The 26095-nt window shown below is 39.3% G+C and overlaps 1 protein-coding gene across 8 annotated transcripts in view; it reads left to right on the forward strand.

The window, feature by feature from the left end:
- Positions 1–3056: 3056 nt before the first annotated feature.
- CEP295 (centrosomal protein 295) overlaps positions 3057–26095 on the forward strand; it is a 45429-nt gene continuing 22390 nt past the window's right edge. For 4 of the 8 annotated variants that reach the window (XM_027895404.1, XM_027895412.1, XM_027895408.1 and 1 more), the window contains exons 1-15: positions 3075–3098; positions 3270–3272; positions 4714–4847; positions 6703–6903; positions 8690–8814; positions 9619–9712; positions 14570–14677; positions 15726–15866; positions 16992–17175; positions 18974–19165; positions 20088–20312; positions 21498–21622; positions 23046–23258; positions 24334–24431; positions 24553–25645. In XM_027895404.1, the coding sequence (XP_027751205.1) occupies positions 4740–4847; positions 6703–6903; positions 8690–8814; positions 9619–9712; positions 14570–14677; positions 15726–15866; positions 16992–17175; positions 18974–19165; positions 20088–20312; positions 21498–21622; positions 23046–23258; positions 24334–24431; positions 24553–25645 (2907 nt within the window). In that variant the 5' untranslated portion in view covers positions 3075–3098; positions 3270–3272; positions 4714–4739. Of the gene's footprint in view, positions 3099–3269; positions 3273–4713; positions 4848–6702; positions 6904–8689; positions 8815–9618; positions 9713–14569; positions 14678–14906; positions 14948–15691; positions 15867–16991; positions 17176–18973; positions 19166–20087; positions 20313–21497; positions 21623–23045; positions 23259–24333; positions 24432–24552; positions 25646–26095 lie in introns of those variants that run through there. The other 4 variants (XM_027895407.1, XM_027895406.1, XM_027895411.1 and 1 more) reach the window with 4 other exon arrangements.

The following is a 26095-nucleotide window of genomic DNA, read 5'->3' on the forward strand; positions in this document are numbered from 1 at the left end:
AAAACCTATAAAACCAGTGCCTCTCTGCTGAAGATGCAGAAAAGCCTACAAGGTCATCCTTCCCTTGTGCGAGTGAGAGACATGAGTGGACAGTGAAGAATTTCTAATGAAGAAAAGGAGCAAGTGCTTCTATGTGGCAGTGGGAGGTACAGGTTACATATGCTCAACCTGCCCGTGAGATAGGGAATCTTTTCTTTCAGGCCACACAAAAGCAACTCCAGCCTCACTAATCTTATATTCAGGCTAAATGGTCCCACAGAGCACACCAAGGTAACACTCCTGTGCCAAAATCTCTTGTAATGGGTCGTCTGCTGATGGAATAAACATCCTCTGATAGGGAAGTACAGATAGGCCTGCTCTAAAAGGCCACTTTCTGGAACAGCGCAAGGCCTGTACTTCCATTTGAGCTCCTGAGTGCACACTGCAGGCCAGCTCAGCAGCAGGCTTCACAGTCACACGACCCCTCTTAAATTTCAAATGCATGAAGCTAAAGTGATTTCTTCCAAATTTGTGTTTTCACATAGATTCACTCTGTGAGACATTTTTTATGTGTCGAAGGCATTCTGTTCACCCCAAAAATTCAGATTTTCTACCAGCTATCTTGAGACTTTGTAGATAACTGCTGCAAGTATAATTCTTTTTCCTCAGGAGAAATGTGACCAGCAACTGAAGTTCAGGGGAGCCAGTACCTCCATTTTTATATATGCCCAACTAGATGCACCGATACTGCTGCATCACTATTCACCTTTTTATAAAAAGAACACTGTCTACTTCACAAAGAGAAGGAATTAATGCAGGCTTGTAATGCTGTAATTCTAATAGGTGTAGTAAAAAGTAGAAAACATTACAGTGTTTAAATCCCTGTTTTTCAATATATGAATGTAAATTATGTGGTAGCAGAAATAATTCTGCAAGACAATGACAGAAAACACCCTTGAAACAAAATTCTTACCCAGAACATGTAGATTTCATAATATCCCTTTTATCCAATAGTATAATTAAGGAGCACATATTCGACCTCTTTCACATTTTATAAGTAGAGGATTCTAAAATCCATAATCTCAATTACTCTCTTAATGGGCTATCTTCCATTTTTTTTTTTTTTTAATCTGTTGACCTGCAGGATAAAGCTATTTAGAAGAGATGTTATTGTGGAGAGCGCTTCCATAATGAAAATGCTGAAGGACAAAAAAATCCAATAAGGAGACTGGAAAACAATTTGAAAGTGCACTTCTCAAGTTTAATTTATTCAATATGCATACTGTGAAACATCTGGGTGCCTAATGTACAATCAGGTATTAACTTGGTACCAGCTATTACAACCAGTAGTTTGCAGCAAGTTACAAGTCTGTGAACAAGAAGGCAGTTTAGCAGTGAAATGCAAAAGGTGGGGAAGAAAGCACATAAAGTTGCTGTGTTACCTCTTCTCCCTATGCTCATGTCTTTTCTTTTATAATTCTGTGTTTTTTTAGCCTGTTTTCTGTGTGGCCATGCATCTGCATGCACCAAACCACTAAGTTTTACCAAGCAATCTCATCCCTCCTGGTTTCAATCCTGTAGGGCGCAATTTAGTAGGTTACTATGAGAGGTAGCTCCTAATACAAAATTGGTTTTTTCCTTTTTCTGTAAGAAATAAAGGAGCTACAATTTGCACTCAAGTTTCAGCATGAGACAACCAATTGCCTCTTTGTGCCTGGTTGGTTATGATGAAAAAACATTTCTTCAATTTTTGCAGCAGTAGCTCAGAGCCTGGGAAGGTGCACTATGCAAAGAAACAGTTTAGCACAGCCTCTCTTGCTTCATCTATATGTGTGGCAGAATTATTTCCTCTCAATGTGAATAACATTTACATTCTTCATAAATCAAGGACATCACGACTCCACCTTCAAATCCCAACTGTTGCAAGTCTCACACATATGATAAATGGTCTCTTCTAGCAAGAAAAGTAAAAGGTGAGGAAGAATCATAAGATTCACAGAATAGTTTGGGCTGGAAGGGGCCTTAAAGACCGTCTAGCTCCAATCCCCCTGCCACGGTCAGGGACACCTTGCACCAGACTAGGATGCTCAAAGCACCACCCAACTTGGCCTTGAACACTTCCAGGGATGGGGCATCCACAGCTTCTCTGGGCAGTCTGTTCCCAGTGCCTCACCACCCTCACAGTAAAGAACTTCCTCCTATTATCTGATCTAAACCTACTCGCTCTCAGTTTGAATCCATTCCTGCTTGACCTGTCACTATATGCTCTTGTAAAAAGTCCCTCTCCAAAACAAAGAAGTACATACAAAAGCAAGCATCAGATTTACAAGGAGCACACAAAGTTGAAGTTACGTCTATAATGGAAATATCAGCACTAGTTACAAGGTTGAGGCAGCAGCAAAGATCTGCTCATTGTAGAATTCATATGCAAGCCTAGAAGATGAGCAGAGCAGCACTGCAAGTCCAGGGGCACTGCCATGACCTACACAGGTTTGGAAACAGGTGATCTTCAAGGTCCACTTCCAACCTTCCAACCCAAACCATTCCATGAATCCGTGATACTCCTTCTACCGATGCAATGCATCCAAAAAGAGTGCTGAACAAGGAAGCTACAGGGAGGTAACATCAGCGAGGCAGAACTAGCAGGTTCAATGTTATTATGTTCCCTCAGCACCTCAAGCTTAGCCAGTGCCCCTCCCATGCGAACACTTGGAAACTCCGACTGTGAGCTGCTGGTGCAGTGCTGTGAGACAGCTGGGGTGACAAACCCTTTCAGGTACGCATTGAGATTGCACGGCTAGGGAGGCAAGGCATTGCCCTGGCTTAGCTCTGTCCCGGGACGGGGCTGACAGGGAACAAAGGGCACGGCCGGGGAGGTCACAGAGCTCAAACGTCTGCTTTGCAACAGCGCCTATTTTATATTCGGCGCGCGCGGCCCCGCCGCCGCCTCGGGCCCCCATTGGCCATCGGGGGAGGGGGCGGGGCTCAGGCCGCCGGGGGAGTGGGCGGGGCGGGCGGGTCCGCATGCGCCCTTGGCTGCTCGCGGCCGGCGTGGGGTCACGCGGCGGGGGTGGCGGCCGTTGGCGCCACGGCGGCCGGGAGGGCCCAGGCGGCGGCGGGTACGTGCGCGCGGCTCCGCTCCTTCCCTCTCCTTCCTTCCCTTCTTCCCTCCCTCCCTTCGGCCGCTCCCGCCTTCCTGCGGTCGCCTTCCTTTCTGCTCCCTCCGCGCTGTCCCCCCTGACCTCTGGCGGACCCAGCTGCGGCCCCGGCGGGGACTCCCCGTGACCGAGCGGGCTGCGGGCTTCCCGCGTGCTCCGCCCCCCGCGTTGTGCCGCGGCCGAGCGCGGCGTTTGCACTCTGCTCGGGCTCTGGTCCTTTCGGTGTTGGAGCTCGGCCTTGTGCTGGTCAGCCAATACGTTTTCCCTCTCTTCGGGACTGTGTGCGCGAGAATCTAGTTTGCTCCGTAGTTACATTGAGAAACTTCAGGTTTGTGGCTCAGGGGCTGAGTAAGGTGGGGGCTGGAAGGAGCCAGGGTACTTTTGTGCCTGTTTATGCTGTAACAAGCTAGGGATTCATTGCATTGATAACCCTGTACCAGCAGCACCTTAGGGATAATTACTTGGGCCTTACACCTCACCTGATTTCTTTAGAGTTTTGCTCTTTTATGTGTGGTATTGTATCTGTGTCTAAATATACACTTATCTTAGTACATTTTAGATTTAGGTCCAATATACACGACACTTAAAATAAATCTTTCCAGGTGTCACATGTTGGTTAAATCGTTAGTGCAGTATGACTTGTTCATTAGTAAAAACCTTCTGTTTTTTAGAATTAAACAGTGGCTTTTGAAAGTCTTTGTCACAACCAAAGACTTTCAAAAGTCTTGGGTTTGTTTTGTGAAAGTATTTTCAGGGTTATAAATATATAAAGATACAATAAAGATACTGGGGAGGGGGTGTGAAATTTTGGAGTAGGCTGCATATCAGATGAAGTCCTTTTTTGTTGTTGTTGTGCAGATGAAAATTATGGTAGCAAGGGAAATGGGAAGCAATCCATAGAACCAGCACATTCTGGTTTCACAGTGAAATCTACAGGGAAACAGAATTTGCAATGGCTGCGTAAAACAGCTTGAATAAAAAAAAATTGTCAGTAAGCAATCTCAGCTTTCCAGTCTGCACACTTGGCATGCAGGCTGTTGTTAGTTTCACAGTCTTCAAAGCAGAAAACCTTGGACTGCAGCCAGAAACATGAACAAACTCTATACAAGGGCAATGAGAGTATTTCAGTACAAATCACCTAGGTGACCAGTCTGCTTTACTCTGTGGTGTGCTTTTCAGTAGTTTGTGGGTTTGTTTTTTATATCTTGCCAGGAATGGATATGGTGTTCACTGTTCACTTTGCAAATGTGCATGGCTGGTCCACAGAGTAGAATGTGATACTATTGCAATTTGGTACATAGCTCAGAACAGTTCAGGAACTGTACCTTTTGTGACTGTGACAAAGACAGTGCCAATGTTGTTGATTATAATTAGAATCACAGAATTGTTAATGTTGGAAAAGACCTCTAAGATCATCAAGTCCAACTACCAGCTGGAACAGATGTGAACAGTTGTAGCTCACACACTTAGATGCCACGATAGGTTTGGCAACATTATGGTAATGTCTGTTTTTTATAGCTGGTTTATCTATGTAATTTATACACAATTTCCGTTTTTCTTTGTGTTGTTCTCATAGGAACTGTTTATTCAGCATATCCGAAGATGAAGAGGAAAGTTACAACAGCTGGGAAATTGAGGCATAGTCCTAATGAAGAAGCCATGCTTCTGAAAGAAGAATATGAAAGAAGAAGAAAACTGAGGCTACAGCAAGTATGTCTGTATTTTTCAATGTTTTGTATTTAATTTGATGCTGTAACAAATAATTTAGAAAAATCAACTGAAAAAATCATTTAATGTAAACTAAATTTCAGTGTAGTAGTATTGTAGAATCATGGAATTATTTTGGTTGAGAAGGACCTTCCAGATCATCAAGCCAACCGTTAACCCAGCACTGCCAACTCCACTACTAAAATGTGTCAGTAAGTGCCACATCTGCATGTCTTTTAAATACCTCCAGGGATGGTGACTCTACCATTTCCCTGTGCAGCCTGTTCCAGTGCTTGACAATCCTTCCTGTGAAAAAAACTTGCCTAAAATCTAATCTTAACTTCTTCTGGCACAGTTTGAAACAATTTCCTTTCATCCTGCTTCTTGTTTTTTGGGAAAAGAGGCCAACCCCCACCTGGCTACATCCTCCTTCTGGGAGATTGTAGAGATCAATAAGGTCCCCTCCCCAGGCTTCCTTTTCTCCAGACTAAACACCCCCAGCTCCCTCAGTCACTCCTCATCAGACTTGTGCTCCAGATCCTTCAGCAGCTCTGTTGCCCTTCTCTGGATGTGCTCCAGCACCTCAGTGTCTTGGAGTGAGGGGCCCAGAACTGAAAACAGCACTCGAGGTGTGGCCTCACCAGTGCTGAGCACAGAAGGACAATCACTGTCCTGGTCCTGCTGGCCACACTGTTGCTGATACAGACCAGGATGCCATTGGCCCTCTTGGCCATCTGGGCACACTGCTGGATCACGTTCAGCCCCTGTTGACCGGTACCCCCAGGTCCAGGTCCTTTTCCACTGAGCAGCTTTCCAGACACTTCCCCAAGACCCCCAATAATGCAGTTTGTGAATGATTTTAATTTTTTCATGTTTATTTACCACTATGTGTATATTTTGCTGGTGATACCTTCTCTGTTTATTAGTTTCGCTGGGGTACCTGTTTCAGAACCTTTTGCCCTACCGTTTTATTTGGCTGCGAACACACAGTTATCTCTCTTCTGCTGATGTGTCATTTGTGTTAAGGATTCCTACCTGTTAGAGGTGTTGCAGGTGTTTTCTCAGTGACCATGCAGAAGAAATAAGATAACTACTATTAATATAGAACTCTACAGCTTTCTGCTAGACAAACTGAATTCCTACAATATGTCATAGCTCTAAATGCTTTAGGTCCTGCTACTTTTTGAAGAGTATCTGAGCAGAGTGAGTACCTTTGCATGGTTCAGAACATGTCTGTTGATCATTTCGTTTTTCTTCCATTTCTCTTCAGTCCTGCAGTTAGACCACAGGGCTATTTCTCCAGGGTTTTTTTCTTGTTTTTCTTAACCTTCCTCTGCTTAGTCCGACACAATCTGGTGAAGTCTTTCACATCGTTGAAACATACCTGTCTCCAAAACATTTATTATGTACTAACCTTTCACCCCTCTTGGGCTATTTTCCCATATGCTCTTGTCTTTAGCAAAGAGAATTTTACTGTCAAAGTGGAAAATAAAAACTTAGTAGGCAGACTTTTATTTATCATTGTAGTTGTTGATTTTCCATGTTGCATTGTAATAGGAGTCTTTCATAAATGACTGTGTTGTAGTTTTGGAGGGAAGGATATTCCAGGCAGATTTTGCAATTTATTTATCAGTTGTGTATTGCTCTTTGGATTTGAACTGAAGCATTTAACTACGATGATGATACGTTAATTTTTGAAAAAGAAAACAGAAACTTAAAAGCATTTTCCACCTAGATAGTTAATGGAATAGTAGATGAGATGGAAAGCTGGAAGGAGGGTAGACTTGTGGAAAGTCTTGCTGCAAAAAGTATTGTGTTTTTTTGAGTTGCTGACAAAACATAAATACTATTTCTACAGGTTAGAGAGCAGCAGAAGTATATCGCCTTGCAGATAAGGCAGAAGGTAAAGCAGAGGAGAGAAGAACAACTGCATCAGTTAGAGGAGGCACTGAGAGCTCAATGGCAGAAAGCACAGGATCAAAAGATGAAAGCCCTGGAAGAACTGTATTTATCAAACTTAAGAGCGATTGGTGAGGGTCACCGACAGGCCAAGGAGAATGTAAGTAAATACAGTATTAAATTATTGTGTTGTGGTTTAACCCCAGCCAGTAACCAAGCATCACACAGCTCACACCCCCACCAGTGGGGCAGAGGAGAGAATTGGAAAGGGAAAAAGGTAGAAAACTTGTGGGTTGAGATAAAGGCAGTTTAATTGGAAAAGCAAAAACTATGCACGTGGGCAAAGTAAAGCAAAAGAAGAAACTAATTCACTGCTTCCTATGGGTAGGCAGGTGTTCAGCCACCTCCAGGAGTGCAGGGCCCCATTACATGTAATGGTGACTTGGGAAAGACAAACACCATCACTCCAAACATCCTCATCTTTTTTCTCCTTCCTCGAACTTTATGTACTGATCGTGGTGTCGTGTGGTGTGGAATATCCCTTCTGTTAGTTTGTGTCACCTGTCCCATCTGTGTTTCTTCCCCGCTTCCTTGCCAGTGTGGCAGTACAAAAAGCAGAAAAGGTCTTGGCTCTGTGCAAGCACTGCTCAGCAATGACAAAAACATCACTGTTATTGACCCTATGTTCATAACAAATCCAAAACACTTCCCCGTACCTCTGCCAAAACCGGCACATATTGTCAGAGGAATTTTTTTATGTTCTTAAAATAGCAACATTGCTGTTTGGTTTTGGTTTTTTTATAGTCTTAGTTTTGGAATTTGAATACCTAAACAGACAACTTTTTTAAGAATGAAAACATTTTAGAAATGGTTACGTAGTTTTTGCAGATGCCTTTTCACAGGACTGCTCTGCAGGCCTGTCTGTGAAAACTTTGGCTGTGCAGACTTTAAAGGTTTTTTTTTTTTTGCATTAGGTTGTATACGTATTAATTATTGTGTAATTACAATAGTGTAATAAATTATAGTGTATGCTTGTGCTTGACTAAATTGCACATGATGACTCCTTGTCTCAATTTTGCCAGTAATATACCATCTTTTTCTCTAACCTATGTCTTGTCTATGGTTAAGATAATACACTTAACATTTTTTTCCCTTCAGTGCTCAAGTGACATGGAAAGCCTTGGTAAGAGCTTCAGAGGTCTTTGCCTGGACTGCAAACTGATGTCACTTTCTCTAAAATCCTGTAACTTGTGTAGGCTCTGTTTGAAAGATCATTGTGGCTGTTGGGTAGAAACTTTGTACAGATTCGACTCTGAATCAGATTTATAGAAATCAGCCAGTGGTCCCACAGATTTCTTACATGAATTTTGCGGACTAGCTTACGTCCTAAATTGGTCAGGATCTTTAGCACAAGTAAAATAGCATTATGCTTTTCCATATCTGTGTCTTGAAATCAACTTCTTTGTAAGGCCCTTTCCAATGCTAGGATGGGTGAGTTTGTGAAAGACTGTGGAAGCAATGTCATAAAAACAGAATTAATGATAAAGAAATATTTCTGTTGATACATGATTATTGCAGTTAATGACTGAAAGGTAGTAACACACTTTTTCTACACAGTTCAGTCCGCATTTGCTAAGCTGTATATATATGTAACTATATTTATATTATCCTCTTTATCAAACTGATGCAGAGATAAGCTAAGGTTTCTACATCAATATTTGGTTAAATTGGCTGAGGAACGTGGCAGGTTTGCTGTTGCTGGTGGTAGAGAGAAAGAGAATAAAGACGACAGAGAAGGAAAAGTTATTCTTTTTACCCTAAAACAGTTAGAAAGTCATTTCTAGCTTGTTCTTCTTATCAACAATACGTAATTTGAAATATCACACTGACAGTATGAGAAGTGAGTAAAATCCTGTATTAAGTGCTTGCAATATTTTATTGTTAAGGAACCTGACTTAGAAGCTCTGGCAAAGCAAGCAGAAGAAAGGAAACAAAAAGCAGAGACGAGACACAGAAAAGCTCTGAAAGAACAGAAGTACCAGAAAGAAAAATTACTTCTTGAGCAAGCCCGGTATGCAATAATTATTTAGTTTTATTAAGAATGTGTTTTACAGTGTCACAAGGTGAAAGACAAAAATTCTGATGCTTAGAGCTTTTTCATACTTGAAATTTTATGGGTTAGAGAATTAATGCTTATGGACAATGCTTGTGGATTTTGAGAAGAACTGTAAGTATAAAACCAAGACAAAAATGTCTAGTATACAAGCTGGCCTTGTAGACTCTTCATGAGTGGGGGAACTTCCATCCCTGTGTCACTATTTTCAGTCCAGCTTGTTGGCTGACAGCTGTTCAGTGACATGAAGTGAAATGTTCTCAGGCCAGTTGAAGAAAGACCTAGTGCATTAGTCATGGTCTTCCTCGTTAGGGTTTTTTTATGAAGCAGATTGGACCAAAATTGAGCTGGCATGAAAAATTATCTATGTCCTCTTGGGGATAGTTGTACTTGAGTAGAGCTGTTGATTACATAGTTAGTTTTGCCTGCACTTGAGCATTTAAAATATAGTAAAGTGACATGAGTGCTTCCTGTAAAAGAGGGGAAACAGGGATTTTGCACTGTTCTTTAGAAGTTTGTGTGCATTAACATTTTTGCATTACTTGAAATTAATTTTTAGTGGTACCTTCCAGCCTAAGTTCTGTTGACGTTTCATTATGCTTTTCTTTATGTCTCAAACATTCAGTGCAGGTACATGGAAATCTGTTTGGTTTTAGGTTTGCTTTTTATTTGCACTGTGCTCTCACTGTTGCTTGAATAATTTTACTTCTTTTGTTTGTTTGTTTGTTTGTTTTGGTGGGTGTTTGTTTTTTTCCCCCCAAGACGAACAGATGCACGTAAACATGCTCTGGAAGTGGAAAGACAAAGAGCAGCCAAAGTTGCAAGCCTGCCGCCCCCTCCACCACGTCCTTTTGAGGTATGTATCCATGATGCAATAGTGATCACAATTTCAGGGTACCACGTAATGTAATGATTTATTACTGGTCTGACTGCTCACAACAGGATATCTAAAATTGGTATTTGTATACTATAAGGAAAGTGGTTCGGCAAAAACAAAAAAGAGAACTAATGAATTATATTAACAGATTAACAAATTTTTACTGCTAGGCTTTGGTATTTTATTTCAGATCAGTTGTTATGTGTGATTTTTATTTCTTATCATCTGAGATCTTATTTTTGTGTTTAATGTGTATTTTTAAACTTTTGTCATTGCCTCGTTTTCACTTAATAGCCACAGTGGTATTAAACTTTGCAATGATCTCTCTCAGCATGTACACATCTCCTCAGCTTTCTATCACAATGATACAATAATACCTTTTTGTTTAGTTCTGTAATAAAGACATTTCCACCTTTTTAGCTGTGGGGGTTTTGTTCGGTTTTTTTGCCTCTAATTTCTTTGGTTCTTGTAGGGAATACTAAATATAGGGTAAGGTGTTTAATTTTGATAGGAAACCAGCACCCAAGGCTATTGGGGAGGCTGTAGCCTCTTTAGGGGTGACTTTATACCTCCTTCATGCTGCTTTGATTTCGCAGAGATTCTACATAGGTGTAGAAGCTCCTGTAGAGTTGCAGATCTATACTGCAGAAGGAATACTACTTGCTTTTTTACTTTAGGGTTAACTTTTAAAAAGTTTAATTTAACAGAACTAAATTAATGCAGAGTTTTAAGTTGCGTTTGTCGCTGTGCCCTTTCAGACCGTTGGGTTCAGGGATTTTCAGACCACTGAAAAGGAAAGGATTGAAGTTTAATTCTGCCTCTCACAGCCAGTGAAGTTACCAAAATTTTTTCCAGGGACATCCAGCACTATGTACAGGTTAGGGTGCGACATGTTAGGAAGCTAGTATTGTATTTGGAATAACTGATTATAGTTTGATATTCAGTTTTCAGAATGTCTAGAAGGAGGACCCGTGTACTTTCATTTGCAACCCTGAATACTTGCTTGCCTGTAGGTCTCCTTACTGTCTGCCCAAGGATTTTCATGTTGTGGAAGTTGGATATGAGTGAGGATTAAAGCAAGTGTTGGAGTAGTAAAGTTTGGGGTTATTTCTGGTGAATTAAGTACATGCAATATTGAAATTTAGAACATCTGGAAGAAGAACCTGTGTGATACAGTTCAGGTAAATTCACACACTCTTTCATGCTGCTGTTCTCCTCTACATTGTTCCACATGTAGAGGAGCATTCTCCTCTACATTGTTCCTGTTGTATCTGCTGTAGTGCAGGTGAAGTCTTTATCAGTCCAAACTTTGAGTCTTTATTTCCTGTGTTTCAGATGTTTCTGTTGCTCAGTTTGGCATTGCTGGAAAAGCGTGAGGTGCTGCAGCATTGCTTTCTAGAAACTTTTGCAGTTTAGGATGTGCTTTCTGTTGCATTCTATTTTAAAAAAACCCACAGGTAGTCACTTCTGTATTTGTAAATGATGTAACAGCTAAAATGACATGGTAGTTACTATTTAATACTTTTTATCTAGCAACATCAATGATGCATCTCTGCTTCTGTTTTATAAACACAGAATTTTTTCTTAATTCTTTAGTCTTTTTTCACAATGGTAGGATTAGAATTTGTTTTCAGGTTTCTCCATATTCTGGTACAATTTAATTTGTGGATGACAGGTCTGAGTCAGGACTCTGCTTAAGTATTGCAGATTCATAACTGCCTTTCCTAAAATTAATGTGAAAAAAATAATGCATTTCCACCCATGAGCAAACGTCCTTTACTTGCCTTTTCAACAAATGTGATTTTAAGTGGTTGTAGCAGAGTTGGCAAACATCTGGATTTTCTACAACGTGTCGGTTTTGTTTCTTTTATGAAGTTCATGCTCTGATAAGGGCAAATTGAATCAGTAATTCTGCAAACATGTTTTGTTGAGGAAAGAGATTGCTCTGTTTCAATATATCCCAGTGTGTCAATTTGTTTAATTTAAAGACTGACTGACTGACTGGGGACCTTTTTCCTAGTTATTGTATCTGTGTGGATTTTAATCCTTTTGTTGTAGGCCTGTGTTGCTGGGAGGGCAGAGGGTGAAGAATAAAGTTATTTTCTCCAAAGAGTTATTGGGTGCCGTGTACTTCATAGGATAAAATGCTAAGTAATTGAAAGATGAGAGATTTTATTCCTGTTTCTGTTTTGAGAGAGAAAACAAAAGAAATTGACTGTCAGTTTGGGGGGAGGTAAATCTGGGGCTTTATCTTGTAGATGCATTATTGAAAAGGCAGTGAATTTGAATTGCTTCATTTTACTCTAAATCCTGTGAATTGCAGCAAATTACAGGGTCATCTGCATAAGCACACTTGTTTTCTTGAATCAATTTGCATAAGGAGCTTGTTAAATATAACTATAATCATAATCTGATGCTTTGTTGCAAGAAAATTGACTAAAATTTTTTAAAATGGAGCTAGGGCAGTGCTGTTCATTCGATGATTACTTGGAATATAAGAAACACTTTCTGAAGATACTCCTATTATTGTTACTTTACCCAGTTACAAAAGAAGTATTTTTACTCTGCTGTCATTAACAATTTTAGTTCTCAGAAAAATGGATTTCAGGAATTAAGGCCATATTTGTTCAGGCTAAATGAGGAGTTACTTAATTGAAGTTAAGCTGTAAACACCACTTTATTAACAAGTGTCATATAGTTCTTGTAAACTTACTTTTTAATATGATCTATTACATTTTTATGTAATGGAAATAAAACCTAAAAAGTGTCACTACACTCTTCTTGAGTATCCATAGCATATGTGGACTTGGGGTTGTGGCTTTTTTGTTGGCTTTTTTTTTCCCATTTCATGATACATTGCTGCTCCAGTTTTGCCAGATTTGAGTATGGGATTCCTTGCTTTTTTAGGGGAGTGAGGGGAGAGGGGAAAGGAGGGAGAATTTACAAAACCTTGATTCAAAGTATGGTATTTTAGTCAGCCTCATTTGCATTTGACATTAACTGGAAAATTGCGGCCTCCAACATAATTCTCAAGTCTTCTTAGCTTTTGAATAAATTCTGGGGATTTGATTGATTACATGTAATTATTGATTGTTGATTTGTTAATTTTACATTTTTTTAAATAATTCAGAAGACAAGTTTAATTGTACATTCTGAAAGTAACACAGTACAGGGCGAGGATGTGGTGATCTGGCGAATGAGGTTTAGGCATGGGACTTCTCTGTTTTCAGAACTATAGTTAGTATCCACAAGTGTTTTGGTTAATGTAGAACTGCTAAAATTCTATGGTTTTTATTGATTAGGAAAGTTAGCAATTATTTTTTCCTGCAAGAGTAATGTTCATTTGCTAAAGGACCATAAAATAAGTTACTGAAATTCTTTTGTGAAGGCTGAAACTAGTTTTACCAGTTGAGGGCCCCTACTCGAAGAAAGACATTGAGGTGCTAGAGCATGTCCAGAGAAGGGCAGCGGGAACTGGTGAAGGGTCTGGAGCACAAGTCTGATGAAGAGGAGCTGAGGGAACTGTGATTATTTAGCCTGGAGTAAAAGAATCTCAAGGGGACCTTCTTGCTCTCTACAACTACCTAAAGGGACATGGTAGCCAGGTGGGAGTTGGTTTTTCCCCCAGGTAATAAGTGACAGGACAAGAGAAAATGGCCTCAAGTTCAGTTTAGACTGAATATTAGGAAAAATACTTTTACAGAAAGAATTGTCAACCACTGCAACAGGCTGCTCAGGGAAGTGGTGGAGTCACTGTTCTGGAGGTATTTAAAAGGTGTGGTGCTCAGGGACATGGTTTGGTGATGGACTTGGTAGTGCTGATTGGACTTTATGATCTAAGTTTTTTCCCAACCTAAATGATTCTATGATTCTTTGATTTTAATTTAAAGACTTTATTTTCTACAGTCTTTTTAAAAAAGTGATTAACAATACAAAAATTTATATGCCTCATCTTATGCAGAGATAAGTTTAAGATATTCCTGAGACTTAATGCAGCTCTTTGTGTATATGCATTTGTTTACAGTCATGTTAGTTTTAAACCACTCAGGCTATGAAACTCCCTGTTTTAGTTAATGTGGACCAGAATCTCTTTTAGGGGAAAATCTAAGGAAGAGGAAGCTGAGAGAAAATTAACGGAGGGGATGTTCAGAAGTACAATGGCAGGTTCGACAGAATATTGAGAATACCTAACCTAGCTATCTCAGTACTGAGAACATCAGGCTGAGCCAGAGAATAGAGAGGGTCTCACCCGTTGTTCAGATTTTCAGAGGAGTTGAAATGTGTACCCAAAACTTTAAAAAAAACCCAGCCACTTAGCATTATATCAATTGACACTTTGCAGTGAAGTTACAGAAAATGCTCTTTGTTCAACTAGTAATTGGACATAATGGCTCTGTGTTTCCTAAAGCAAGTCTGAACTTGAGAACTGTTACTTTGCTGTTAGGTGTAATTACATTGTGGGTCAGTGGTTGCCTTGCTCTTTGGTGAATGTGACAGGTGTTGTAAGTGGGATTTCTATTAGTGCGTTAAACTCAAATGCTTTCAAGTTAGTGCTATTGAAACATGACACTGATGAATGTTAGTTTATGTGGAGGGGTTTGCCTAGGACTTTTAAATGCTCTCAGTTGTTAAAGCCCTCTAGACATAGCTTGTGCTGATGTGGTTTATTAATTATTACATGTATAAGTTTTAAAGAAAAATATTTTCAGGAGAGAATTTAGGGGTGTGGATTTCATTTAATAATAATCTAACTTTACAGATCACTCGTTTTCTGTTTAGTTGCTGTTCTAGAGATACTGTTCTGTGATACAGCTGTAGTTGTATTTTTCTTCCTAGGCAGTGAAAAAGATTCCTCTGGTGAAGCCCTGTGGTGCTGGCAACTTTTCTGTTACACGTTACCATATTTCTGGACCTTATGTGAACAGAGAAGTGGATGAAGAGCAGGTGATTAACTCCAAGTGTTTCTGCTACAGGCTTCCTTATATGTTTCTCTATATTGCCTAGTGTCTGGATATCACCTATTTGGTTTTCTAGAACTTGTTTAAAGCTATGAAGTTATATAAAGCAGCCACTACGCAATTTACTACACAGAATCTTAGGGCAAACTTGTAAAGCCTGGAGTTTGCAGTACACTCAGACAAAGACTGAAGTCTAATCAGGTGAAGGGGAGGACCTGGAAGAATGAGAGATGGAGCGAGAGCTTAGCTTTAAGAGGTGATTTTTGAAAAGTAAACCAAATAACAGTTTGTTTTATTAGTGAAGTGAAACCACATTCTAAGTTTCTGTTCTTGATGAGCCTGTTTTAGACTAGAAAAGCTGTCAATTTTTTTTTAATATATATTCAGTGCTTTCATGAATTTTTCATTCGTAAACTTTTAGATTTTCTTGATATTTGAAGGACTAGGTCTAAACGATAACAGGGGATACTGTAGTTTGCTCAGCTTTGTCATGAAAAATTCCAAAATGGTAATCTTTTTAGCCTTGCTTACATGGTATGAATTTTTTTTTCTTAAGTGTTTTTTAGTTTTCATGTTAGTTAAGATTTTCCTTCTTTAAAAATTGCAGATAGTTTCTGGTCTCCCAAAAGTGTTTGAAAATGCTTCTGGATTTTTTTTTCCCTTGTTTAAAACAAAACTGTGAGGATAGAAGTACTAAATCTGTGTTATTGACTGTATTATTCATATTTACCATGAGGGAAAATAACCACTCTACTATAACAAATAGTACAAATGGTCATCCCCAGTATAGCTTGAAACTGGAACGCTTGGACACCTAAACTTATGAAGTGTATAAATACACATTTCTTTTCCAAGGGTAAAATATTAGTTCAGTCCTGCTTTCAGCTGAGAGTTACAAACATTCAAGGGTGTTCATATGGCATTGTATGTCTTTTCTAAAGTGCTTTTGCTGCAGAATTATTCATTTATTTATTGTTACATATGCTTTAAACTATCAAAGAACTTCGTGGACTAAACTATTGATTGACTGCCAGCCAGATGCTCATTTAGCTGCTGAAGAAGAAGGGAAACGTTTGGAGGAACTACACAGGGAGGCAGAGAGGGAGAGAAGAGAGCAGCTTGAAAAGGCTCATCTTAGAGGAAGTCATGCCTTGAGGAAGGTCCACTTGGCCAAGGTAGGCAAAGTAGTTATGCCTCGTTTTAAAATCAGAATGACTGCTGTTAAGTTGTATGTAGGTGTAATAAAGGAATACATTTACAGGATGAGAATTAAAGGACTAAATGAAGTTTGCAAATATCTTAGAAAAAAATGAAATACTATTTGGTCCTTTTGGTGTCTGGAAGGAGTGAGAATGAAAGAACTCTAATTTTTGTTATCTGAATGTTTGACCAGCTATTAACCAATAGGTAATAATCACGCTAAACTTTCTTAATAGGTGATGAGTTCTACTTTTCTACATCAGCTTTAGTTGGAGTTGGTTGTTCTGTACTTTAGGGAAAAAAAAGTTTATTATTAAGGAGGTAACAGACTTTCTTATTTTTCAAAAACTTCTCAAAGTTTTTAGTTAAAGACTGAAGTTCTGTTAATGTGGAAGTCTGGAGATGTTGAAATTGTTTCCTTTAAGAATGAAAAATTAAACTGCTGGGAAAGATCTTTGTACTGAGAACTACACTTAAAAGTTGTCTGTTATCTTCACACGTTTTTGGTGTCATGAAATAGCAAACGCTTCTTGTTTTATCACTTGAAATATGATTGGCCCTGAATGAGTAACCGAACAAAAATGGAGAACTGTGGAAATACTGCTGATGCTCCTGAAATTAACAGAAAAGAAACGAAACAAAAACCCACCAAACTTCAAATACAGCTTTTTTTTGTTTTAGAAAGCACTCATATATAATCATAGTGTGCCAAAGAATGCTTAGTTCACATCTTAAAAAGTAGCAATTGCTGAAGTATATACTAACAAAAGTAACTTGTCAAAAGAAGTATTTGCTTACCTTGTAAAGCAGGAGATGTACTTTTGTTGAGGAAAGTTTGCCTACAGGTGTACGGTCTGATCCTGTATTTAACATTAGATATTCTAGGTATTGATCAGACATAAGAGTCATCAACACTAAAATCAAAGGTCAGATACAACCTTTTCCTGAGGAACCACTTTCTCACTAGAGTAAGATTAACTTTGAACATTAAGGATTAAACAGACATCATGGTAACCAAAGGGATGCATTTTGTTAGTCCTGATATGACTGTCTGAATGTGAACACTAAAGGTTTATGTTATCCCTTCTTCATACGTGAAGGACAGGAAAAGGCTACTGGAAGAACTGGAACAAATGCAGAGCATGGATCGCATGCGCAGAAGGCAGGTTGTCGCACAGATGCCACCTCAGCTTTTAGTGCCAGCATACAAACGCATGGAAATAAAAGAAGAATGGCAGAGAGAACTGGAGTTTGCATTTGAAGAAATGTATAGTGAAGATAGGAGTAAGTAATTTGTTGGAGGTTGCTGAATTGGGTAACCTAGTAGAGGAGAGGCTGCTGCAGCTGCCTGTTCCCAGCTGGTAGCAAGGTCGTGTGTGCGTTACAGTAGGCAGACACACAAATAGGCTTGCAGTACACATACAGACAGCTGGCCACGCAGGCCAGCATAGATAACACAGCGTCCACATTAAACACAAACAGCACAAATAGCCTCTTTCTGTTTACTGCTCTGGCTGATCAGGATGAAGGACTGTTAAGGGATATATATCTGTACATGCAATATGGGTCCCTCCAGTGCTTAGTCTTAGACACTCAGTGTATCCAGTAATTGTCTCTTGCGTCCCAGATCTCTATCTGCCACACTGTTGATCCCCCAGTAACAGGTCTTAGACATCCAGTCTATCCAGTAGTTCATCCTGGACCCTGTAGCCTTCCAGTTACCTCTCGTATCCTCAAACGCACTCAAATGCACGTGTGCTCAAATATGTGCTGTGAATGACTCAGTAGCTTTCGACACTCTACCTAGCAGCTGGCCCTTGATCCTTAGTCTCCCAAGTTGCCAGCTCCTGGGGACATGAATCCCCAAGATCTTCTGCTCCACTCCAGTTGTTGCTGCACAGGCCCAATTGGGCATGTGAGCGTATGCACAGACATGCACATGCTATGAATCCCTGTGGGAACTGACTGTGAAAATTTGGTCTACCCAGTAGCTGACCATGGATCATCTTCTTGTTTCAGAGAAGTACACACATCTGCTGACAGATTTCTTAGGATCCCACAGTCTCCCCAGTAGCTGGCTTGAATGCTGGGATCTCCTGATCCCTCCACTTGCCAACCCATAGATCTCCTGGCCTCTCCAGTATCTACCCCAGTCTTATAGGTGCTTGATGCGTAGCTCATAAGCCTCTTACCATTCTTTCTGGCTGGTCTGGCTAGTGATTTGCTAGTCACTACATGATGATACTCATGCCTACATAACATGCCCTCATTATGGCCTCTGCAGCTAGCAGTGCTCTGGATGCAGGTGTGCCTGTGGCTTTTGGTCCCCACTCCAGTTGCTGGCCCTTTTACATCCTTGCACATGCATACAAAATACAGGGTTCCCTCACCCAGCTAAAAGTGGAATTTATGGAGAAGACAGGATAGACTGTCAGGCACAGTGCACAGATAAGTGCACTGATTGTCTCATTTTATTTCCTTATTCTTAAATTTTTCCACACGTTTCTTCTTCCCCAGACTAATTTGATCCTTTCTTTTCCCTGCCTTTAGTTCTTCCCCTAAGTGTGTATAAGCCTATAATCCTAAGGTGATCTTCCCATGTATCCCACATGCCTTATAGGCAGTAGCACCCTTAGTTGGTAAGGTGATCATGGGAGAATTTCTGCTGTGTATTTTGGGATTTCACACCTGGGCCATCTGATCACTCTCCAGTGCCAGCCTTGTGAGCAGCTAGGTCAGGATGTGCCTTTTCCTTGATAAAGATACTGGGTCCTGTGTAATTGTTCCTGTGAGCTGTTTTTTGTGCAAAGATGAGCCTTCTATCACATCAACTTTTGTTTTGAAATACAACATATTCCAGTGGAAACCCCTGTGGAGTTTCTGAATAAATAGATGGCTAATGATCTAAACAGTTTTGAATCTTCTACTTTGGGGAAGACAAAAAAAAAGGTGGATTAAATCTGTTGTGAAAGAAGATAATGATACTTGAACTTCTTGGGATTTGTATAGGAGCATAGTGTTGCAGTGTTGTTTGCTTTGCATTCCAACTGGTCATTCTGTGTCGTTGTGTTCTTTTAATTAGACATGAAAGGAGACCTGATTTTGCGTTTTGAGCCACAACCTTTGCCACCCCCTTCTGACAGAGCTCAAGATAATGATCTTGATATCTCTTTGGAGCAAGAATCTGCTTGTCACAGTCAACCAGAGCCTGCTTGTGATATTCAACTAGAATCAGAACATGTAATAGAAGAGGAGGTCCCTAGTGAATCACAAAGTAAATCTTCTAAACTTCATATTTAATTTAAACTTTTCATTTTATATTAGAAGATATTTAGTTCAATACATCAAATAAATTATAGTGTTAACTAAAATGTCTTAAGTAATAAAATATCTTACTGTGTCTGAAATATTTCAGTATCAAGTGGTTTATGGTGTTTATCTTGGATGATAATACCCTAATGATAATGAATTTAAAAATGAAAATGTGCCTGCTTTTTCTAATATGTTTCAATTTATTAGTATACTGAGAATAACTTTTAATTGTTCTAAGAACAAAATAGTTAGTAACCATAAATATTCCAGTACAATTAGCATAAATTAGGGAATGATCCTGGTGTGTGAATTTAAATAACTATTTTCTGTTTTGTTGTGTGAAATATTTCAGAGTTTAAGCTTGTCTTTGTATGAATGTCTACCTATGTCCTTTATGTTCAGGTTTGTAATTGAGGCACTCCATATTGTGAGTAGGCTGCAACAGATGCATGTGTGTGTACTGTTTGCTTGTGGCACGTGCAGAGTAACGTGATGTGAACAAGAAGTGTGTTACTGAACTTTGCTGCTTGGCCAAGCGTTTCTGCCATGTCCCTTTGTTGGCACAGTCTGGTTTATGATCTGTGGTGAATTGTGTTGCCAGTGCTACCACAAAGGAGAGGGCAGAATCATGAATGCAGGTGGGGGGATAGTACTGCTTATTTCTGCAATTGTCTGATTGTGAAACCCTGCAACTGGCTTAGCCCTTCTTTTATAGCTTGCAGAGACAAATTACTACTTCTCTCTTGCAGGTAAGAGAAAACATTGTTAAGCTTTTAAAAATATACCTGAGCTATTTGTCTGACTGTGTAAGCAATAAAAAAAAGTTGATTTTTTTAATGAAAAATTCATTACCTAAAACTCTTAATAGTATGTATTCTTTATAGATCAAGAAGAGGCAAAAACTTGCCAACCTCGGTCAAAACATGCTTTAAAGAAATTACTGAACAAGATTAGAAGCCAAAAAGAGGAATGGACATCAAAATGTGAAAAAGAGAGTCAAAGTGAATTTGAGACTATTGAATCAGGCACAATTGCTAGTGAAGAGAGACCATTACATGATTTAGAACTTGACAGTGAGCAACAGAAAAATGCAGTATGTAAAGCCAAAGGTACGTTGTACATACTTAAGGGGGGACTGTGACAAAACTGTTTAATGAACTTCCAGTGTTAGTGTTTTGGCACATTGGCCGAAAATACAGTTTTCCTATCTGTGCCCACAAAGCATTGTGGATTTGTTGAAATCACAACTAGGAGAGGTCTTATGTCCAACTTGCCCTTTAAGATCTTGTGGAGAACAAATGTCCAAAATACCTTTCTGTTTTTTAAGTCTCACCCAAATTGTCACAGTTGGTGTTGCCATGCTTTAATAGGTGCTTGCCTCTAGGAATAGGATTCTCGGTTCACAACTGGGCATTGAAGTTCTGTACCTGTTGAACTAGAAAAGCCAGATTCTTTGGAGAGATTCACAGCTAGAAATGCATAAGATAATCATGAGCTGATGGGTGGGGTTTTTTTCTGTTTCTAGGCACCATTCTGAAAAGGCTTTTTGTAAAATTGGAATTCATAGCAATTAGATGTTCCAGTTTGTTTGGCAGCCAGATCATTTTGGAGTTACTTCCCGTTTCTCTCCTTTGTGCTTTTCTGTTAGGCTAGTGCTGAGGTTGGTGATCTTGTATGCCAAGTGGGATTTCTGAAGTGACCAAGTTGTAGCTTTTTTTTTTGCCTTTTTTTTTGCTTTCATAGGGTGCTTGTTTTGTAGAACACTCTAGAGAGATTTAGTTCAGTCATGTACATGGATATGCCAGCATAATGCCTGGGGATTGGAGAGTGCAGCATGAGTGGAAACGTGCCTTGGAGGAAAGTGTGCTGCTATTTGAAGCTAATAATACAAGATTAAGACTTGCTTTTTGTGCAATAGCCAAATGTTGGATAATTTACCCAGAGAGTGCTGGTTTTAGGCCTTCTTTCTTCCAAGAGGTTAATGTGTGGCTTTTGATTCTTCAGGATGATCTTGCTACCTGGGCTCCCAAATAATATGTTAGAAGTCATCTTCATTCCCACTGTAGCTAGGCCATTACTGTGTATTCAAGAAAGACACATGATAAAGGGCCATTAAAACTTAAATAATATAATTTCTAGCTTGTGGAGACAGGCAGAGTAGTGGGATGGAGGTATTTTTAAGAGCAGCTTATGCATTTTGTGTAGAGATATTGGGAAACTGTGAAGCAAGATGTAAAGAAGATCCAAGGCTCTTTCTTGGCTGCTGTTACTGTTAAATAAAATGTGTATTTTAGACTCTGTGTTGGAAAATATAGTTGCAGATGAAAATTCAGTTCTAACCCATCCTCAAGAACAAGCAGCTAAAATCAGAATGGAAGAGGCAGCTAAAATTAGAATGGAAGAGGAGAGACGGAAATGGGTAAGTGTGTCTGTACCTACTACTATCTCAGCTATGGTGTAAAAAACATGATTTACAGAAGATTTTAAAATGCTTCAGGTTATACAGCAGTGATAGGTGCTTTTAACACTTTTACTGTAACTTTTGCTATACTTTTAAAAAATTACAAAGCTGTAGTTGGAATTTAGAATAGAGTGGAAAACCCCAGTTTCTTAAAATTTAGCAAGTGCTATAGGCAAGGGATGTAACCTTGTGGTTAAGTGAGAATTCCAATTGCACATTAATACCTTTGGTTTATAAAGGGAGGATATGGTCAACAATACACAACTGCAAACTTCACTAACCCTGTGTAATACTGCAGGAAGGTCTAAGGAATTGTGTTTAGAGTAGCAGGAAAAACATACAAACCTTGAGTCATTTTTTAAAAATGAACTAGGAAACAAATGCAGAAAGCTTTTTGTGTCTCTGAAAATATGATGTTTATTATATTTAGAAAATAGTAACTTTGTATATTATTTCATTATATGTATTGTGTATGTGTTTCATTGTGTTTTCATCTTTGTTGTATCCCTAGAGACCTACCAGCTGCTATATGTGGTGGTTTATCAATTAAAAGTTGAAATTCGGGTCTTAGTGTAGAGTTTTAAGTTCAGAGATAAAGGAAATGAAAATTTAAAAAAAAATATTAATATTTTGGAAAAAAAAATGCAACAGCAGATCCTCTGTGAAAGTGTGGCTACTTTCTTTAACATCCATTTGCTCCCCCTTTGTACCTGACCAGGTGTCTTACTGTGTCCACATTAACTGTTCTTAGGTCCAGCTTTTCCCACATTCCTCTTCCTGATGTCCCCATTCAGACTGGCTCATTAAAGGCTGTTGTCTGCTTCATCTTTGCCAGTGCTTTGAAATTTTTATTTGCTTCCATTCTAAAAGCACATGTGCTGTTGCTGTGCGTGGATCTAAGTGAATTATAGCTGATAGGTACATGGAAAGAGAATAAACAACACTCAAACTACTTCAGAGATTTATGGAGTGCTCTCAAAGCTATTTCAGAAGTTTTGTAAGGCTTGAGTGAACACATTTAAATGTGATGAGAAGATCTGTACAATGCAAAATAGATTTCTGAAAGTCAGTTTAAGAGAAGGACTTCTTTTGTAGTCTCTGGAAAATCATAATGTATCTTGAATGGTTAGATTCTGATTTTATCCATTTTAATATGAGGATTCAGGGACTGTTAAAAATATTGAACCAGTAAAATAAAATCATTCTTGTAAACTTCTGAACTACTTTTAAAGGCCTCTTGTAATTTGGAAATGCCTATCACAAGCAATAGGATTTCTGTTGTAATTTGGAACAAAGTTTTGTGTGTGATGGGTGTGTATGAGGAGTCTGATTTCTTTGTCATTCAGTTCTAGAGATTCACCCTCATTTTTCTTTTCAATAGAATGAGAAAATAGAGCAACAGAAACAGGAGCAGCTGGCCTTGCTTAAGCAAATTGAAGAAGAGAAAGCACGCTTGGAGGCTGATTTTCTGAAGATCCAAATGCAATCCTGCTTGGAGGAAGCTAAGAAAAAAAAAGAAGAGGAAGAGCAAGGTCAGCTGGTACAAAGCCACAATCTTCCTTCTACAGATCAGCAAAACCAAGTGGAACATGAGGTGAAGAGTTGTAGAAAATTCTTTTTAGGTTCTTAATTATTATTATAATAAAAATCAAGAACACGATTTGTCAATTTTAAATTATATCAGTTAAGACAGTTTTTATTTCTTAAGCTGTGACAGAAATTTGTACATATTAAAGCTTCTTTTTCTAAGGTAGAGCCTTGTATTTCACATGGTATCACTGGACCTGAGGGAATAGCATGAATCTGTGTCAGATGAGGTTTAGGTTATATAGTATGAAAAAAGTTCTTCACCCAGAGGGTGGTTGGACACCAGAACAGGCTCCCATAGAAGTGGTCACAGCACCAAGCCTGACAGAGTTCAAGAAGCGTTTGGACAATGCTCTCAGGCACATCTTGGGGCTGTCCTGTGCAGGGCCAGGGGCTAGACTTTGATGACCTTGTGGGTCCCTTCCACTCAGGGTATTCTATGATTCTGTGACTTTGACTATTGTATTACCTATGCACAGTCCCAGGGACAGCATATGTGTTTAATATACTGGTTAATAAAATCTGATTAGAGTCACATAATAATTATGCATGTAGTTGTAATCTTTTTCAAGAAGGAAAAAAGAAATCATAATGAAAGGACCAAAAAGATCTATCTCTATTTTGTCTGTCTAAATCTCAAGCAGATACTTAAAGGAGAGGAATTTATGGAGGATGTTAAAGGAAGGTAATTTTTTTTAATAGAAAATCTTGGATCATTTGCACAACCTGCTCTCCTCTGAGAACCTGGTAGCCTTGGAAGTGCAGCTCTGTTGGATTGTTGCTCCCTGAGTTTGCTGGATACACTTACTTCTGTAAGCTAAGCTGCTGCAAGCACCATTGGCTTTGATGGTGTGTGCTCTAGTTGCCAAGAGAGACAGTAGCTGTAGGCCATCTGTTCCAGGAATTCCTTTAGCTTCATTGCCTCAGGCTGAAATCTCACTGATTTCAAGTGGTAATACAGAGTGGCTTCTGTAAACTTGAGAGAAAGAACATGCAGCCTAAGGTTGTTCCTGTAATAAACTTTTGTTAGATAGTTGTGTATGAGCAAAATTAAATTAAAATAATTACTTTATTTTGATTAGACTGGAAATACTACTGTATCAGAAATTAGGAGTCCTAGAGAAGACAACCATTTACAGATGATTCGTAATTTTCAGCAACGCCTTCTACAGCAAAATAGGTAAATAAATGCCATTATGAAATGTAAGCCTGTTTCAAAGTAATTTGAATTTCTTTGGTTATTGAAATTAATGTTTCTTTTTGCATCACTCTGAAAAGATTCATGTTGTGTTTTTATTGAGGCTGCACAACCAGACTGTTGAAGAAGCTAGAAGGCATCTGCAGGAATATCAGAATACACTGAAGCACAGATACTTGTCTACTTCTGCAACACCTTCAAGCTCAACACCTTCGAGCTCAATGGAAACAAAATCAATTAATTTAAAACCTGTCTCAGAACCACTCCTACAGAGGCAAAGAGTGCCACCCACACAATACCAGGCATTGGAACAAGTTAATGCCCAAGAATATGCAGAGTCATTACCAGCACTTTCAGGAACATTGCATGTGTCGGAAAAACCATCTTCACGGAAACAGGAAGAGCATAATATTTGTCCTGGCAAACCTGTGCAGTTTTCAGAAGCATCGAAATTGAAGCACGAAGAGTTTCACTTTCCGTGTTACTGCCCTTCAAAGGAACAAGTGGGAATGTTCGAAACCTCCAATAATCGCCTCACAGAACCATCTCAGTTCCAGTTGCCTCCAGGGTCAGTCACACAAGATGTCAGTGCAATCAGAAAGCAACTGGAAGCATGTCAGCAACACGTTAGATTTTTGTTGCCTGCAGAAGGTTCCTCTGAGTCTTCAGAAACAGTACCCTTTAAAGAGTCTTCTCAGAAGATATCTTACCATCAAACAGAGATAGAAGCTGGAGAAGAGCCTCCCCTTAAGGTACCCCTCATACCAGCAACAAAGGGATCTTGTATAGTTAAGACAGCCTCAGTTGATTCTCTAGCCTATCAGCAGGGATCTGTAGAGAGCACCAGCAAAACAAGCCCTGAACAACCCCTCAGCCTTTCTGAACCCATGACTTTAGTGCATGACGAATCTAAAGCCCAGGGTGTTGAGGAATTCTTGATACCAAAATCAGGAGATGCATCTTTGTTAAATTATTCTGGCATATTGAATTTAAGGGACAGAGTGTTGGCCTCATCAGAAAGCATCCAAGCTCAGCAGAAGTATTTGAAAGACTTGCAGGAGAAGCTAAATGCACAAAGAGAAGCTCTTCTTTCTAGGCAGAAAATACAAGAACAACTACTTTTACAGAAGCAAGATGAATTGAAGGAACAGATGCAGAGACAGCAAGAGGCTTTGAAAGAATTTTTGAACAAGCAGGTAAACTTTATAAATGCTTTGTATGGGGAATTGTCCAGTAGGTGATCAAGCTTAGGAGGGAATGCTGGCAATTAGCAAGGTATCCCAGAGAGTGTTGATAGTTTTAGGTGATTTACCATAATGAAAATTTTAATTAGGACTTGTGATTTGTAATCAGTAGTTCTTCTCTGTAAGCCCCAAGAGCACAGTTTTGCTCAGTCTCACAAATACTGTGAATGCCCGTGCTTGGTCTCTAAATACAATGCTTGTTGAAATTGTTAGATTGTCCGAATTATCTGCAGGTAGAGTCTTCATCTCTATAAATGCAGCTCTATGTGAAAAGCAGCTCTTGTATTAAAAATACTGAAGCAATACCTGAAAGGATATCATAAACATCTTGAATAAATTATTTTTAAAGCTTGTCTTCATCTGTACTCGCTAGGAAATGGGTTTGGCAGCTGCAGTCTCAAC

Source organism: Empidonax traillii, unplaced genomic scaffold (genome assembly GCF_003031625.1).
Source record: "Empidonax traillii isolate 1590-97213 ecotype Southwest subspecies unplaced genomic scaffold, ASM303162v1 scaffold460:size473327, whole genome shotgun sequence".
NCBI lineage: Eukaryota > Metazoa > Chordata > Aves > Passeriformes > Tyrannidae > Empidonax > Empidonax traillii.